At 36.8% G+C, this 18065-nt stretch overlaps 1 protein-coding gene across 6 annotated transcripts in view; it reads right to left on the reverse strand.

The window, feature by feature from the left end:
* Window positions 1-896: 896 nt before the first annotated feature.
* Window positions 897-18065, reverse strand: part of LOC126974458 (uncharacterized) — a 159198-nt gene continuing 142029 nt past the window's right edge. Inside the window, exons 2-5 of one of the 6 annotated variants that reach the window (XM_050821960.1) lie at window positions 11983-12243; window positions 6815-7032; window positions 4450-4959; window positions 897-1237 (exon numbers count right to left, since the gene is read on the reverse strand). In XM_050821960.1, the coding sequence (XP_050677917.1) occupies window positions 965-1237; window positions 4450-4959; window positions 6815-7032; window positions 11983-12202 (1221 nt within the window). In that variant the 5' untranslated portion in view covers window positions 12203-12243 and the 3' untranslated portion in view covers window positions 897-964. Of the gene's footprint in view, window positions 1238-4449; window positions 4960-6814; window positions 7033-11982; window positions 12321-18065 lie in introns of those variants that run through there. The other 5 variants (XM_050821958.1, XM_050821961.1, XM_050821956.1 and 2 more) reach the window with 5 other exon arrangements.

Consider the following 18065-nt stretch of genomic DNA (forward strand, 5'->3'; position numbering starts at 1 on the left):
CGTATCGGTACGGGGGACGGAATATGACTAGGGAGCCAATCGGCACTACGCAAGCTCGTCTTTCATCCCTCTAGCCCATCCTAGATACCTCACTTTTGACTTCTGCGCAATATCGATCAGCGCTAGACTTTTAGAGCGCCACTTATACCAATGGAATGAAGGGAAATATTTATTATTTTACCTGTTGTGTCTGTGATACTTTACGATAATTTAAAGCTATACATCCCAGAATGTAATGTACATTAATATACATTATAGGTGCCGTGTTTGAAGCCCTTTACGGAACTACAGCAACATAGAAAATTTGATTGACACATCGTATAAGCAGTTAGCCATGCTTGGATTCGGCTCCTTAGTAGTTTGAATATTAAACCAGCTAACCACTTACTAACACACACATTGACATTCACGCATTATTAGGCTGCCAGTTTATCTATTCGCTAGTATAGTAATTCTATGGTACCTATTATACATATTAGTTTGTATGGCGTTATGCTTAAAGCTTATAAAAGAAAGTATAGGCACCCATATGTCTACTGTGCCCGTATCTTGCTTTTTTTATGCAAATGAGGGCGAGACGATCAGGATATTCAGCTGATGGTAATTGATACGCTCTGCCCATTAGAATGCAGTGCCACTCAGGATTCTTGAAAAACCCCAAAAATTATGAGCAGGGCACTACAATTGCGCTACCCAGAAATTTTACTAGCTACGGCACCATACCTGCCATCATACCAAAACACAGTAATGCCAAAATCTAGCCGGCATCCTGTGCAAAGGAGCCTCCCACTGGTTCTTGCGTTCATATTAATCACACAATAAATAAATTTTGAATTTGAATAAATTACAAATAATAAAACGTGGCCCTCTCGTTTTTAAACTAAAAATTACCAAAATATTCTTCCACTGTTAAATCCCACCCCATACAAACGTGGTATATCTATTTAAGCCCTGGCCAGTCCTGCTAGAAAGTCTGTATAGGCCTATAAAGGCCGGTGTAACCGCACAGTCTGGCTCTTAAGGCCGTGATCAACATTGCAGCGCCGGACAGATCATCAAGTAAGTTGGAACACTCGCACACTAGTAGATACATCTTATCGCCGTGTGCTGCCACAGACTTATGCAAGGCGATCTTCTTCATGCCAACAGTGTGAGGAAGGTGACGGTACAGCATCCTCGCTCCGGTCCAGTAGAGCCAGTTCCTTTCGAAGCGTTCTCCGTCGTCACCTTCAAAAACCTGAAACGTTAAATTATTTATTATCATACTAGCTTTTAACTTTTTTATTTTCTAGAATACTTTTCAAATAATTGGTTGAAATTTATGAATTATTCTGAAATGGACGACCTATTTAACTACACGGAGAAAATTTTATAATATACATTTTAAAGTATATCTTCTAATAATACAATAAGTAGTGCCTTACGGAAACTAACAATAACACTCACGCACACAAACACACAGACACACACTCACAACTCACACACACATCCTGTTCACATATTTGTTATATTATATTTTTATAGACTTAATTTGTGATCCCTAGTTTTTGGTACTGATAATATTAATTGATATGGAAGAGCGTGGCCTTCTGTCACAGGTGTCCCTCACTGAATAGGTCACATCTACTATTGTGTTTGTACCATTTTGGTTCAGGAAATAAATATTATTATTATTTTTTTTAATTTTTCATACATATACAAACTGCTCTTTTCGGTGCTGGCAGCGCTCTTCTATGACAGCGCATATCTCTTGTCATTGTAGACAGTCTCTGTAATAGTATTGCCCTGTGAACTTTAATCTCCTATTTCATCGCCATATAGTTCAATGTTTCAAAAATTCCCGAACAAATGTTTATAAATTATTTTTTATCAAGTGCCTTAATACAAAGTTTAATGGTTTTATCTTCGATAATGACGAATTTCCATACAAACTGCCATCCCCTATTTCAACCCCTCCATTTATTTTAGTTGCAATAAAAGGTAGCCTGTGTTCTTTTTCGAGCTCTAGTCTATCTCTGTACTAAATTTTATCAAAATCGGTTCAGTGGCTTAGGCGTAAAAGCGTAACAAACAAACTTACATTTACATTAATTTTAATATTAGTAGCGATAATAGAGATACTTAAATGTCAATGACTAGCTGCTTTTCTCCTTCGCACACTCCCCTAAAAGGGGACGTGCCTGACGGACCCGGCGTGCTTTTAATACCCCTAGTATTGCGTAAAACGGACGCTCGTTTGTAATTTCCCTAAAAGGCATTTATTTTCTCAAAGTTGATTTCTTTAGAATTCTTTTTGATGTCACTTCTAACACTACCACCGCTTCGGAATCAAACGGCATTCTCCCAGCATTCTTTTTTGCGTTCTTTTTAATATAATATACAATATTGTAATGTCATTGTTATTGCTATAAAATAATCATAATCTAGTCCCAGGCTGTCGGATCACTTAGATATTCAGCTGTGGTGTAGTAGGATAATCGACAGAGCCATCTTTTTACATGCTGGAGTTATTACCTAACAGTTAGTGAGTGTCGATATTACAAATCAAATTAAAATTTCTTTATTGGTACCAAAAGTCTTACACGACATCATTATGAACTTTATATAACCAAATATATGAGCTTTTACGTGGAGTAATACAAAGCTGTGGAATGAGTTTCCTTGTGCGGTGTTTCCGGAACGAGACGACATGGGTACCTTCAAAAAAAGCGCGTACACCTTCCCTAATGGCCGGCAACGCTCATGTGATTCCTCTGGTGTTGCAAGAGAATGTGGGCGGCGATAATCACACCAAGTGAAATGTACCTACGCTCGCTTGTCTTCCTTTTCCATAAAAACTAATGGTTGGGACCTTCTTTTAGGTGACAAAAACCGGTGTAAGAAGATCTCGCTCGTCCAAATCTATAATCATTGAGGTATTAGGTACCTACTTAACACTAATAAGGTGTGGGTGTGTGAGTGTGTATGTGAATGTGTATTGTGTTAGCTAATAAATAGCTTTATAAATAAATAAAGAATAAGGTTATTTTTTTAGAAATATAAAGAGTTAATGGAGTGATAAATTAATACATACTACAGAGTAGGCAGATATAAACATTTTTTTTTATGTTCAATCCAAAATATCTAATTTTCTTTTTCAGAGCCTAAAACAAACATTTTGTCACAACTTCTACCTTGTACAAACGTACCCAAGGGACGTAATGAGGTACATAAACGGTGGGAGGAATTCCTCCCAACGCCCCCAAAGAAATACAAGAATGCTCACAAACCGTAAAGTAATATTGCATAGGTAGCCTATTAATAAACAAATACAAAGTTGATTCTAGCAGAATTTTGAAAGATTGTACTATGAATGCATCTCGATTCGCATTTACCTAACATTTTTTTTAGCCTGCTCCCACCTAACAAAATCCTAGCAACGCCCTTGAACTTACATAATTATTTAAATATAATACAAGCGCGAGTTACTTGTGAATATTTCGGACAAAAACATAAATTGTGTTGCTGATGAAAGATAAGGTTGAATTGTAGCTTGACTTTATTATGTATAGGCGTTCAGTAATAATTATTCTTAACTGTTGTAAGTATTCGCTGGTTTCCATAATGATAATTGGCATGCTTACATTTCTTGTTTTACTGAACGAGCAGTTAGAACTGAAGGGACCAACAATCCCCGAATGAGTTGTGAGATGGTCATAATTAAATACAGATATGTAGGTATGAATAACAATAAAATGTAATGCTTTGTTGTACGTGCAAGAAAGTTCCGAAAACCTAACTGTGGAGGAACGCCACACATCCAGATACCACTATCTGGATGTGTGGCGTTCCTCCATATATGACATATCCACATATGACATCCTAATTTGTGGCGTGTCGTGCGATGGTGGAATTCGGCGGCAGGAATCAGGTGAAGCAGCTCTTCGAAACACTCTCCGTGATAAATGCGGTAGAATACACACAATGAAACAACGTCTCAACGCAACGCCAAATGAAGAAGTTATTTTTGTAACGGCTATTTCAGCACTCTAATACTTTTATCAAAGTTAAAATTGTTAAAAGTTAATCGCTATCGCAATGAATTTTTACTCCGTATTCTAGTAGGCGTCTCAATATATAATCTCAGATCAAGTATTGTTGTCACAGTCTTAATAACTGCTTTTCTTTTGGAAGTGGAAGTATCGTAGATCGTAGTAGATATCGTATAGGTAGTAGCAGATATAGATAATTCGTAAATTTTTAAGGAATCGAAGGAAGGAAGGAAGACAAGTTTGTGTTGTTTGTTTGTTCACCACTAAAAATTCTGTGTCGTATTCCCTCGATTCGAGATCGCTCCTCTAACTGCCACAGCCTGTCAGGGTAGGGCAGGGACGTATCTATTACCATCAGCTGAACATCCTGCACGTCTTGCCCCTTATTATCATAAAAAAGGTTGGAAATTGCACTCACCTTATAAACACTAATAATGAATCCTGTAGTTGGCGTATGAGACTTCTTGGGTCCCCCGGCCAGATCGCTAAACGGCGGTCGACATATCATGGCGACTTCACTGTACAAATCAAGCGTGTGGGCAGCAGAATACCTTATGGTCTTCGGATCAAATTTAGTAAGCGACGCAGAACGCATATTATTATAAAACAATAATGGATCTGTTTGTGTTGTGTTTATAACATAGTATGATATGAAAGGAAATTCTGCATTCTTCTCCATGTTAGCTAAAAGCATTCCGCCTACAGCAGTATTCGCTTGGGCGACATCATTGAGCAATTCTCCTGCGGCAGTTTTCTGTTTTATTATGGGTTTGGCAAGTGGAGACTCTAAGATAGGCTCTATAGGTTCTAGGGGGCTCATTAGGTGAGCCAATATACATAATTTTGGGTCGGCAACTTCGAGAACACTGAGGGAGCCTTGATTTTTTGTTGCCAGACCCTTTTCTGGTGTTGGTGGTGGCACTGGTAACTGAAATTGAAATAATTCAATATTAATAAAGGTAAGTTTTACACAAAAATATATTTGTTGGTTTCTTAGATCGGAAAATGTTTGAGGCATATAGGATTTAAATTGCAGATATCCAGGTCTTTTCCTTAAACAAGTAGTGAAAGAGATTATTGAACTGCAGCAAGACATACATATATGTATTATATTTGTTGTGCTCCTTAATGTTTGTGGTCCTTTTAAACTTACATTATGGTTTTAAAAGAGCCTAAAAGTATGGATGGCGAATTGCGACGCCTCAATCATTCTTAATAATTCCCAAGATTTAACACAAGGTTCTTATGGTACAAGTAAGGTACTTATATACGAATTAAAGCTTTATGAGTGGCAACGAACTAAAAAAAACTAAACTAACCAATGAGAGGCTCCTTTGCACAGGATGCCGGCTATATAATGGGTACCCCAACGGCGCCTTATTCTGCCGTGAAGCAGTTACGTGTAAGCATTACTGTGTTTCGGTGTGAAGGGTGCCGTAGCTGGTAAAATTACTGGGTAGCGCAATTGTAGTGAATCTATTGACAGGTGTCTATACAATTTGTTCTAGTGGCGAGTTCACTTGCTGGAGACAATATTCGGTTGAAACATATTATTTACCAATAGGGAGGCTCTAATAGAGGCTAGAATTTTGGAGGATTTTGCAACATCCTGTGTAAAAAATTAATAATCTATTATGAGTACCACAACGGTGCGTATTTCTGCCGTGAAGTAGTAATGTGTAAACATTACTGTGTTTCGGTCTGAAGGGCGCCGTAGCTAGTGAAATTATTGGGCAAATGAGACTGAACATATTATGTCTCAAGGTGACGGGCGCAATTATAGTGTCGCTTAGAATTTTTTGGGTTTGTCAATAAACCTGCGCGGCTTTGCATTGTAATGGGCAGGCTGTATAAATTATCATCAGCTGAACATCCTGCATATAAAAAAGAAGTGTTGACCACAATTATCAATATCTATGACAGCCATGAAATGTGGATTCAATGTGGTCTAATTTTTCTTCGTTGCTTTAAGTTAAAAGAAACAGTTTGTTGGACCAAGTCCTATAGGGTAGGTAACATAAAAAAAGTTAAATAAACTTTTTTCATGAAACATTATTTTTAGGAGTTTGATAATCATTAAATATAATAAATAAAAAGACATTTTAATAATTTCAAAGTATTGTTTCTATTGGCTGAGGACCAGGAATTTCACCTGACCCCTCTAAATTTAAATAAATTAATAATGATAATTATTACGTATTAACTGAATGTACACACAGAGACACAATAGAGTAGGGCAGGACTGTATATTTCTCGCTCGGGTACACTCGTCGGTCCCGAGTTCACCCGATCGTGACGTGACCTCAGAGCATGACGGATCAGCCTAACCTAACTACCACTGACCTGTATAAATACCACTGAACAGGCTGTTCCATATGTTTGACAGCAATTTAATTGTGCCTATTATAAGCGCCACTCGCGAGCGTCCAGAGAACTTATTTTGAAGTATAATACAAATGCCTGCGACAGAGGCGTACACTACTCTGAAGTATTTTTGCATTTTGAATTAATTTCGTTCGTTTTCCGTGTTATTTATACTTCAGGAATCAACTTAATAAAGTACACAATTTTCTTTGTAAATAGTTTTACTATCGATGTTTTATTAACGCAGACTCTCGCTATGGCCAACAGCGCTAAAATGGCAAACATCAAAGAGGCACAAAAGCACTTTGACAGCCGCCAGTCTAGTGGTATATAGTAGAGGTCAGTGCTAACTACCTACGTAAAATGTGAGTGCGGTGCGCTAAAAGAAGTTTTCACTTCAAAAACTCAACACTACCCACCGGTACACCATCAGGTAGGAACCGCGCCAGGGCGTGGGCAGGAATCACAAAGCAATCTTTCTCCAGCGTCGCCAGCGACACAGGTTCCGTCCGCCGTTTTTCCGTCGACGTCGGTCGATCCCATCGCATCAGCGACACCGAGGGTTCCCTGGTGACGAGTGGCTGCGGCGGCTCCAGCTCTGGCCCAGTACCACCTCCAATCACAGGCCCACATCTTTCTGAAATTTCAAATAATCAGAATTTACTAGCAGTCGTATACGAGGTCGCCCGTGTAGTCTTCAATTACATAACGATTCCATTTTTAATCTTTATTATTCCACGGAAATCAAGTTGAAATAATAAAATACTAAATTAAGTCAAAGTCAAAGTCAAAAAATCTTTATTCACTGTAAAACTTTATAAGTTATTTAGTGCAAGTCAGGATGAAGTACAAAAGTTACAATAGCATTCAAATGAGTATAACAATATTCATTAACAAAATTTTGAACTAATATAATGATAAAGATAGTTGGAATTAATATTCCAACTATCTTTATCATTCAAATAATCTTTCACATTATAATAGGCCTTAGATGTTTATTTATTTTTTACGATACATTTAAATTTTTTAATAGGTAACATTTTAATTTCATTTGAGAGTTTATTATAAAATATAACACAATCCACTTTAAAAGATTTAGCAATTTTACGGAGCCTAGTAGATGGAATTGCGAGTTTATGTTTGTTTCGAGTATTGACACTGTGTACATCACTATTCTTTTTAAATTGGCTAATATTTTTATGGGCGTATATGAGGTTCTCTTATTATATTATTCGCTTATGTACTGTCAGTGTACTGTCATAATATTTATTTCACTAAACTTTTCTCTCAATGAATCCCTTGAACGCATTTTATAGACTGCTCGAATTGCTCTTTTCTGCAGCACAAATATGTTTTCAATATCTGCAGCCCTACCCCACAATATAATTCCGTAAGACATGACACTATGAAAGTAGCTGAAATTACTGTTTATACTACAATAAAACCTCGTTATAATCAGTCCTGTCTTCTCGCAAATATGCTGGAGAGTCAGACAAATATGTTAAAAATTGATTTGATATATTGTATTGTTGCGATGGTATCCACATTAAGTTGGCAACCCAGGACTTTTTGGAGTGCCAATTTATTACATAAGAGAGAGGGAGATAGATATAGACGCCGGACACTTGACAACAAAGCCCAAAGGACGCGAGTCGCTAATACAGACGCTAACTTTTACCCGCGAGTGTCATATTCATTAACTTGTATTATATAAATTATAACTGATAAGTCTCGTAGTTATACTTACTTATGTAGTAATTCACGAGTGCAAACGTAATAAACTAAAGTAAAGATAGGGCGGTGGTTTAATTTACAAGCTGCCCGACACGACATAAAATGTATGTATCTAAAAATTCATATTGGTAGTTCTCTTGTGGCGATGTATATATTTGCTTTTACAACAAGATCCCAGAAAATGTTCAAAACAAAAGTATTACGTTAAAAAACGTTTGTGTGGCATTGTGACACAGTTATTAACTTTGTCTGTCTCGACTCTAAAGCACAATACCTATAGTTATTTTTTTTTTGTGGGCCGGCTTGAAGTATTGCCGTGCTCTATTAATGACGCAGGGTAGTACGAATAGTGCAGGGTAAAGTCGAGGGCACTAGACCACGAGGCAGGTCCGCAATGAGGTGGACGGACCAAGTGAGGCAAGCTGTCGACGGTACTCTGCATGAATGCACGAGAAGAGCGGAAGTTCGCGACGAGTGGCGTCGCATTGTGAAACAGGCCACTAGCTTCGACGTGACAACCACGACCACTCTGACAAGAGTGTAACGCCGAAGAAGAAATTAATGACGCCCAGCTTCTTCGAAGCTAATTTGGCTTTGCTCTCCATATGGCCACGAAATTGGCAATTGCTCGATGTTTCGAGACCCAGTATTCCGATACTAAGCAAGGCTTTAAGGGAAGTGTTGTCGAAGAGCGGTGATACGACAAATGGGGTTTTTAGTGCTTGAGCCTTCTAGGGGTTAAATTGGACAATGTGCATTTTACCCCATTCCGCGACCTTCTCAAGAGAGGACTTGATAGAAGACACAAGTATCTCCCGAGAGAGACCTCCATGGCCCGTTTATACAGCATCATCAGTGCTGTCGTCTGCATAGCAATGTTATTGATATGCAGTAGATAGTGTTAAATTAGCTAATTACCTATACGATCAGCTTGCCCGAGAGTAGACTACGATCAACTTTAGACAATTAATATTGTGTTAACTGATAACTTTGTACAACATTCAATAACAGTCCTTTTTTAAAAGTACGTAATAAATATGGCAAAGTTTCTTGGACCGTAAATTCTCCCTCAGAGTGTCATTTGTTTCCGACGCGGTAGTACTAGTATTGATTCAGTTGAGAACGAATTCTGAAGGATATGAAAAAAAAATTTATGGCATTTTATAACAAAATGAAAATATTGAAATATTTTGATAGTTTTTACGAAATGAAGTGTGATTACACAAATAAAATAGAACGTGAGAGATCGCGATTTCGAGTCCCGCATCATTCATAAAATTTTATTTTCAGTTTTATTTGTTTAATTTAAAAACATATATATATTTTTTAACAGTGTGATGTCAATCAGTACCGCTGTACTGTCATAATTTATTAACTGACGTAAATATTCCAAGAGACAGCAGTTTATTTCATGTTGCTCTCCATGATTTGGAGACGCAATTGGCCTCTTGTTAACCAGATCCGAACGTCTTTTGGGGATCGGATGAACAAGGGTCGTCTTCCATGAGTTCAAGACTATTTGGGAGACGCCTTTTGCGTATGAGTGCAGGAAATAACGCGTTAGTACCGGCGTCAATTCAGGGGCACACGTTAAAAACAGAGCTTGTCGAACTGTTTTCTGTCTAAACTGGTCTAGACGAGTCCATCGTAGAGTTTGAGGCAAAGATCAGCTTTTCTTTTGCCGTATGAGCCAGGGTATCACTCCCCATTGCAGCGGTGGGAATGACGCCTTGTTGATTTTACCAAGAGCTTGTAATATTACATATTCTTTGCCAAGAGCAGCTTTTGACAACGCCCGGAACTTGCGTGTCCTGGACGGATTACTTGTAAGCAGCTTGCTTGACGGCTTTCTTAGACATCTATACTTAGGTTTATAATATCTTTATGCAAGGATTACACAAATAAAATTTGGAAACAAAATTTTATGAACGATGCGAGACTCCAACACGCGACCTCTCGCGTTCCGGGCGAGCGCTCTTCCAACTGATGCTCTATCTATGATGCAAATCTTGTATGCTTTGTTCAACTTTCAGGTTGGGGCTTCATCTACAAGATATACTTTACAGTTGATAACCAGCTCAACCCCAATATTTGCATATTACGAAATTGACTTGAAATGTCGCTCTTGCAAATCTAAACAATTTGTTATATTTTAAAGTGATAACCCTCACATCTGGGATTAATTACACAAATAAAATTTGAAAAAAAAAATGTTGTTAACAAAGTCTAGAAGATTTTATCAAGGTTATTAATCCCAGAAGTGAGGGTTATCACTTTAAAACATAACAAATTGTTTGGATTTTATAATGGGATTTATAATATAATATAAACTATAGAAAATGAGAAGATTCAGACAACTTTCAAACAGGAAATTTCCACACATAGGAGGTAGACTGAATTCCATATCAGACCTCAACATTAAGTAACTTAAATTAGTTCATTTTATTATTTTATTTAATAACTATCTCGGTCAGTGGATCAGCCTAGCTATCCTACGCGAAAATGCTGCCATTATTCTTGGTACACTTCCCCGTAATGATAGTTTTAATATAATGTAATCATAGTATTGCCATATTGAATAAATTGATTTATTATTTTATTGAAAACATGTTCGTTTGGGAAGTAATGGGACATATTTCGTCTACACCTCATTAAACAGACCTCGTATAAATATTTTAATGTTCAGGAAATGATTTCAACTAATTAGGTCATAGCTCATATATGCATGTGTTGGTACTTTAATTTTTTAGTAATTATACAGCAAACAGTGGTAAAGTTATATTACTGCAGTTTTTACAAAAAATATTTTTTGGTAAATAATTATATGTATACCATATAATAATAGACTTTGGAGCAAGTTTTTCCTAATATTTTTTAATAATATTAATTATTAATGGAGATATACTTCTTTGTGCGTTATGAAAAAATGATGAGAGTGAAATTTTAAGATGCGTGCGCCAATTATATAATGTACTCTGTGGCGGGTGTATCACTGTAACACAAAAGTAACATTTTGAAATTGGTTCCTAAAATTTTTTGACGTTTGCGACATTCGTTATTTTTTTTTGGTTTCTTCGTCCATTATTATGACAGGCAAAGGGTTCAAGCCCGTACAGCCGTATTATTTAACAATTAATTGTCAAAGCCATCTTTGCAAGATTTTTACAAAATTGTTCTTTCTAAAAACGTAGAATAGCACGAGGAATAAACCATTTTAATGATTTTTGCTTCGTTATGCCAAAGAAGTATAACTTCTTGCGTGCATACATTCTCATGTACCTATGCATGTGTAGTTACTTACACACACACTTTTATTGACTTATTAATATCATATCATATTATTGTCGTCACACACTCATTTGTCCTCTTTTTATAGATAAAAATAAAGAAACCTGTTATAGATTCAAAGGAAATTGCAAAGAAATAAAAGTATCTTGTATTAATTTAAAAGAAAATTTTGACTGAATCACAGTTATAATAAAAGAACACTGAAAAATTGTTAAACAGAAAGATAAAACTAAAAAGAACACACAATCACTGCAGAGCTGAGCGAGAATAGATATTATTATGTTTGGAAAACAAAACAAAACACAACCAGATACGAATACATTCGTAATATCGTCACATATGTTCACTGTTCACCTCAACCATAATCATTTATTTATAGACTGGCAGCGTCTTGACGAGGCCGTCGCTTCGTTTGATATAGTTTAAAATATTACAACATTAGCTTATCATGCGCAAATAATCTCGTTAGAGACCAAAAAGAAATGTTAGACACAATAGTGAGAACAGAAGCACTCCTCACTCGAGAGTAACTCACACGCTTACTAATTGGAACTATAAGCCTTACTTCCTGAGTTACCTGAACCATCGTTGTACTGGGTACTGGGCCTTGGCGCCGAGAAAAACAAATGGGTCCTGTAGTGATGCTCCTCCATACACGAAAATCTGTCTCTATCCCTGCGTTTAGCGTTACGGCCGGCTCCGAGCGCACCCTTTGCTTTCCCCCCTCCCCCACCAGTCGACGCCGTCTTCTCAGTGCTGAAGTTCTTCCGAAACATCAAATTCATTTTGGACGGGTGCCAGAGCTCGTTCACTAATTACTTCTCGGCTAAGTTCACGTTTGTTTACAAACTAGAGATTGTTTTTATTTGTCTAACTGAATTCGCTATGGCAAGATTCACGTGAGCACATATTATGTAGTATTTCTTATTGTTTTTACATGGCGGTGCTATGATTTATTTGTATTAGGTAATATTCGTATTCTTTTTCCATGGCGGTGCTTCATTTATTTGTTACACTGATTTTTGTATTCCTAACCGTGGCCGTGGGGTGTCCGGCAGAGTAGAATAGACCTCGCTCACTATTACCGAGGCATTGTAAAAGGAGACTAAGGTATTTCGACGTTTGTAATATCATCAAGCATTTGACGTGTCCAATCTTAGAGAAGGAAAACTTGAAATAGGCCCGGTATTCTGTCCGCCGTTTAGGGGCTGGCTGTCAAACTCCAAAGACAACATACAGCCTAGTAAGGAATTACCGTCGGGAACATGGCTGTAGGAAAAGTATACTGATTATTTATTCCGTGTATGACTGTTTTTGTTATAAATAACTAATTTATGTTATTTTGTGTTTAGAGTCAAGCAATATTTGTAATAAGCCAAATTTGAGGTATTATTGTAAAAGACATTTCAAAAATGTACACCGTTTTTTAATTAATTTTAAAAGAATCGCGAATTATTTTGCTAAAAGAGGAAGCTGCATCGTTTAATTCCTATATTTCTTACACAAGTTTAAATCTTTCGAACATTAGCTCGGTAAGTTAAGGGATATATTTGGTCCACGAATCATTAAACAGAGCTTGTATAAATATTGTAATATTCGGAAAATGTAGGTATACCCTATTTAAGTCATACTGTACTGATATTAAGCATATTACTATGTAACTATTTATTTCATTAATACGTGTAATTATGACTGAGTGAACTTTTACATCGATTTTTGAATGTTGTAGGGTAATCCTGTCATCGGAAACGTGAATGAAAGTGAAGGTTATCTTATTTAATAATAATAATAATATGGACACACTTTTACACAAATTATCTAGCCCCAAATTACGCATAGCCTGTGCTATGAGTTGCAAGACAACGATATATTTAATACAATATACTTAAACATACATAAATACAAATAAACATTCGTGACTCGGATACAAACATCCATATTCAATTATATATAAATGTTTGCACCTACCGGGATCGAATCCAGGACATCTAGCTTAGTGTGTAGGGTCACTAACTTTTTTTTTCGCTTATTTATATTTATAGTTATAATAATACAGCATGTAACCCTTATTTATTTAGTGTGTTTAGAATGATGCATCTACTGTAGGTACTTATCTACTAACAAAATGATGTAGTTTTTTAATTAATTAACATCTTTTTGGAACGAAGTTCCTTACGGCAGGTTTGGAGGGGATTGGGATTTTGCTACGCGACCGAACTGAAAAAAATGTGATAGTAAAACCGTAAGACAAAGTCCGTGGAAAAAAGTGCGTGGAATAAAACCGTTAAATGAAACGTGCGCAGGCGCGACAGTCGCATACACAAGCGAGTAGTGTATAATACCTAATTGAGCACGATTTTTTTTGCAATTTGTGTCGATTCTACATTAGCCGAAGGAACTTCGTTCCTACCTGGTGTCCCACGACACCACATAATTTTTTACTTACTCGAGTTACTTCTACAATCGTGACATCTGAGTATTTTTATTACATCGTTTTTAAGTTTTAATTATTAAATTGATGATTTTATAAACGGATTTAAGAGAATGACATTGAGCTTAATGTCATTTACCGAAGTGGTCGTAACAATGCATGTCGTATTTACCAGTGGGAAGCTCCTTTGCACAAGATGCCGGCTAGATCATGGGTACCACAACGGCACCTATTTCTGCCGTGAAGCAGCATTACTGTTTCGGTCTGAAGGGCGCCGTAGCTAGTGAAATTACTGGGCAAATGGGACTTGAAATTTTATGTCTCAAGGTGACGAGCGCAGTTATAGTGCCGCTCAGAATTTTTTGGTCTTTTAAGAATCCTGAGCGGCACTGCATTGTAATGGGCAGGGCGTATCAATTATCATCAGCTGAACGTCCGCTCGTCTCTTATTTTCATAAAAAAATGTCTTTTAACATTCTTAAGTGCAATTTTTTAACGTAAATGAATAAAGAAAATTTGATTTGATTGGATAATTGGATAACCTTTTTTTGTAATTAAAGATCATATTTCCCAAAAATATGGTGAATGCTTAAATATATCTAGGTGCCATCTGTAGGTGTCTTTGATTCTGAAACTATTCCGGCCTAACAAATAAAATTGGCATAAAGTTATAACTAAGCACAAACCAAGAATATGTAAAATGTTTACAAATAGACATTTTGTTTACGAATGGTTTGTTCGGACGTATAACGTTTCCCGCGTTTATTTGCAAGGCAGCTTGTCATTCGGAAATCTTCAAAATTATCATTGTATTGACAGTGTTGCCAACGATAATGTAATCATTTTGCATTTTCTTTGTTTATCATCAGTTATAACTTTATACCAAGTTTATTTGTGAGGCCGGTAATGTTTAATTGTATAATTTGGTAAGTCTTATGATTATTGGATAAAACTGAAAATGAGTACAAGTAAAAATGGTTTCGGTTTAGTTGAGCTTTACACATGAGATTCGATAAAGATAAAACCGCTACCAGGCAATATTTCACTATGGTTGGATTAATTTATAAGATGAAGGGTTTTAAATAATATTACCGGGTTCAACTTAAAAGAGAATACTGTCGGCTTCTTTCAGCTACTTACCCTTAGAGTGTAAAAGGGTCACGGGACAAGTCAAGACTATTTAAGGTTTAGAATTTCATTTCATTACCATCATTTCGGCCGGAAGTCGTCCACTGCAAAGATTGCCTTGATGATTTAGACAAAGGCCTCCCCCAAAGATTGCCTTGATGATCAGTTCTGCTCTGTCCTCATCCAACCTATTCTGGCTATCTTGACTAGATCGACGGTCCATCTTGTGGGGGGCCCACCAACACTACGTCTACGATACATGGTCGCCATTCGAGGACTTTACTACCCCAACGGCCATCTGTCCGTCGAGCTATGTGCTCTGGCCACTGCCACTTCAGTTTTGCAACCACCTGGGCCATAGCCTGGTGCCTTTGGTTCTCCTACGGATCTCTTCATTTCTGATTCGATCCCGCAGGGAAACTCCGAGCATAGCCCTCTAAAATGCCCGATGAGCGACCATGAGCTTCCTCGTAAGCCCCATAGTTAGCGACCATGTCTGTATTCCGTATGTCATCACTTGCTGAAAACCTTCGTCTTCAGACACTGTGGTATTTTGGAGAAGATTTTAGGGAGCTTCCCAAACGCTGCCCATCCGAGTTGGATTCGACGTGTGACCTCTTTCCCGAAGTTGTAATTTTCTCACTTTAGAATTTACTCACAAAGAAACCTACACCTCCAGTTCACGTAAAACCAGCGAGACACAAGGTTAGAACATTCGAAATTCGAAAAACTTTTAGTTGAACAACGTAGTGAGATCCGTTTAACACAGGTTTTCAGTCTGCCTTAAATCATACTTAAGTATATATAATTTTACCGGAGTTTCAAGAGGCAAGACTTTAATATGGGCAAATATAACTTTTATCTATTTATTATTTAACTTTTAATTATAACTTCTTTACATCGCATTAAATAAGGAAGTTGATATTTATTGAACTTTAGAAGACACCAAAAGTTGCACGACTTGACTCGCTCGTTACTACAAAAAATTTACCAAATCTTAAATTAACTATGACTTTCAAGCTTGCGAGCTTAGAGTGCCTTCCCAATGGAGCTTTTTCCCATCATTTCAAAAAAAAAATATTAGTATTGTGTAACTTCTGTAAGCTCTTAATTGTGATTTTCATTATTATAACACTAGAAATAAGGGATTGCTGTAACTAATTCTAGTAGGCTTCATAAGATACATAATAGCTTTAAGGGTAAATGTATACACTTCTATAATAAAGTCCCAGCCACTGTTCAGGCATTATCTATAAATAAATTTAAATGTTTTATAAAAAAATGGCTCTGTCGTAAATCCTATTACTCCACAGCTGAAAATCTAAATGATCGGACAGCCTGGGACTAGATTGTGATTATTTTATAGCGATAGAAATGACTGTACAATATTATATATTTTTATTGAAAAGAGCGCAAAAAAAAAGAATGCTGGGAGAGTTTCATGTGCCGCTTCTTCTCTTTCAGAGCGCCATTTGTTTCCGAAGCGGTAGTAGTATCTAGTATATTAGAAATGACATCAAAAAGAATTCTAAAGGAATCAATTTTGAGAAAATAAATGCCTTTCATGTCTTTTAACGAAAACACTTACGAAAAGTTCACATTTTAAATATCTGCTTTTCCAAATAACAGTCGTGCAAAGCCGGGCGGCAAGTTATTTATAAATATATTAGAATTTATCAATTGGTCTTATGTCCGCCTAGCTACGGTTTGTGAGTGCGATCTCCGCTGAGAACATTGTATACGTTTCCAAATTCTTAAGTTTATTAATAAATTCCCGCAGGGTTATGAACCACCTTTCGCAAATGTGCCTTCACTGCGAATTGCATGATATAGTCCACCTTTGTAAGTGAAGTAAGAATCTTCCCATTGGTCGAAGTTAAAATGAAAAAGTTGAGTTCGGACGGATTTTTTTTTTTAAAGACTTGAGGTAAGTTTGAAAAATATGAATTAAATTTTTAAATGTATGAATTTGTTTGTTATCTTAACCGAACATTAAAAAGTAACCATATGTAATGTGGATGTAAAATCAATAGGTTAAGATTGACTGATTTTTTAACTAAAGAAATTACTTACAAAACGAAAGACATTATTACACATATACATTACCAGTGGGACGCTCCTTTGCACCGGATGGCATTAGAGATAGAGATAGATTATGGGTACCACAACTATTTCTGCCGTGAAGCAGTAATGTGAAAGTATTACTGTGTTTCGGTCTGAAGGGCTGCCGTAGCTAGTGATATTACTGGGCTAATGAGACTTGACATCTTATGTGTCATAGTGACGAGCGCAGTTGTGGGGCTGGTGAGAATTTTGGGGGTTTTTCAATAATCCTGAGCGGCACTGCATTGTAATAGGCACGGCGTATCTATTACAATCAGCTGAACGTCCTGGTCATCGTGTTCCTTATTTCATAAAAAAATATATACACATTACGTATAATATATAAAATTCTGAATTTCGTGAATAAAGTTAAAATTTATTTTTAAATATCAGCCGCAGAATGAGAAAATTTTGAGGTAAATTGGGTGAAAATCACATTTAAAGATTCCATTTCACTCATAGTTACAAACATGCAATATTAACTAATATAAAGCGTATAATAAATAATAAATTTAATTGATGGCACAAACATCATCAACTTTTTTTAAAGGAAGGGAGGGTAAACGAAAGTACGGGTCACCTGGTGTTAAGTGATCACCGCCGCCCACATTCTCTTGTAACACCAGAGGAAATCCAAAAGCGTTGCCGGCCCTTTAAAAAACGCGCTTTTTAAGGCATGTCTTATCGTCCCGGTAGCACTTCACAAGGAAGCTAATTCCACAGCTTGTTCGTAAGTGGAAGAAAGCCTCTTGGAAATAGCACTGTGGATGACCGCCACACATCCAGATGGTGGGGATGATATCCTAACTTGTGGCGTAATAACTTGCATGACAATCACAAGCTTACGTAAAAATACTTCAAGTGAATAGACCAAACCGCGTCCGCTACTTAATTGCACCAAACACAGACGATCACAATTTACTAACAGTCGCTAGGGGCCATAAACTGTTTGATTTAAGCGTTGTATATCGAACAACAACTTATGT

The sequence above is a fragment of the Leptidea sinapis genome, chromosome 32 (assembly GCF_905404315.1).
Source record: "Leptidea sinapis chromosome 32, ilLepSina1.1, whole genome shotgun sequence".
NCBI classification, from domain to species: Eukaryota; Metazoa; Arthropoda; class Insecta; order Lepidoptera; family Pieridae; genus Leptidea; species Leptidea sinapis.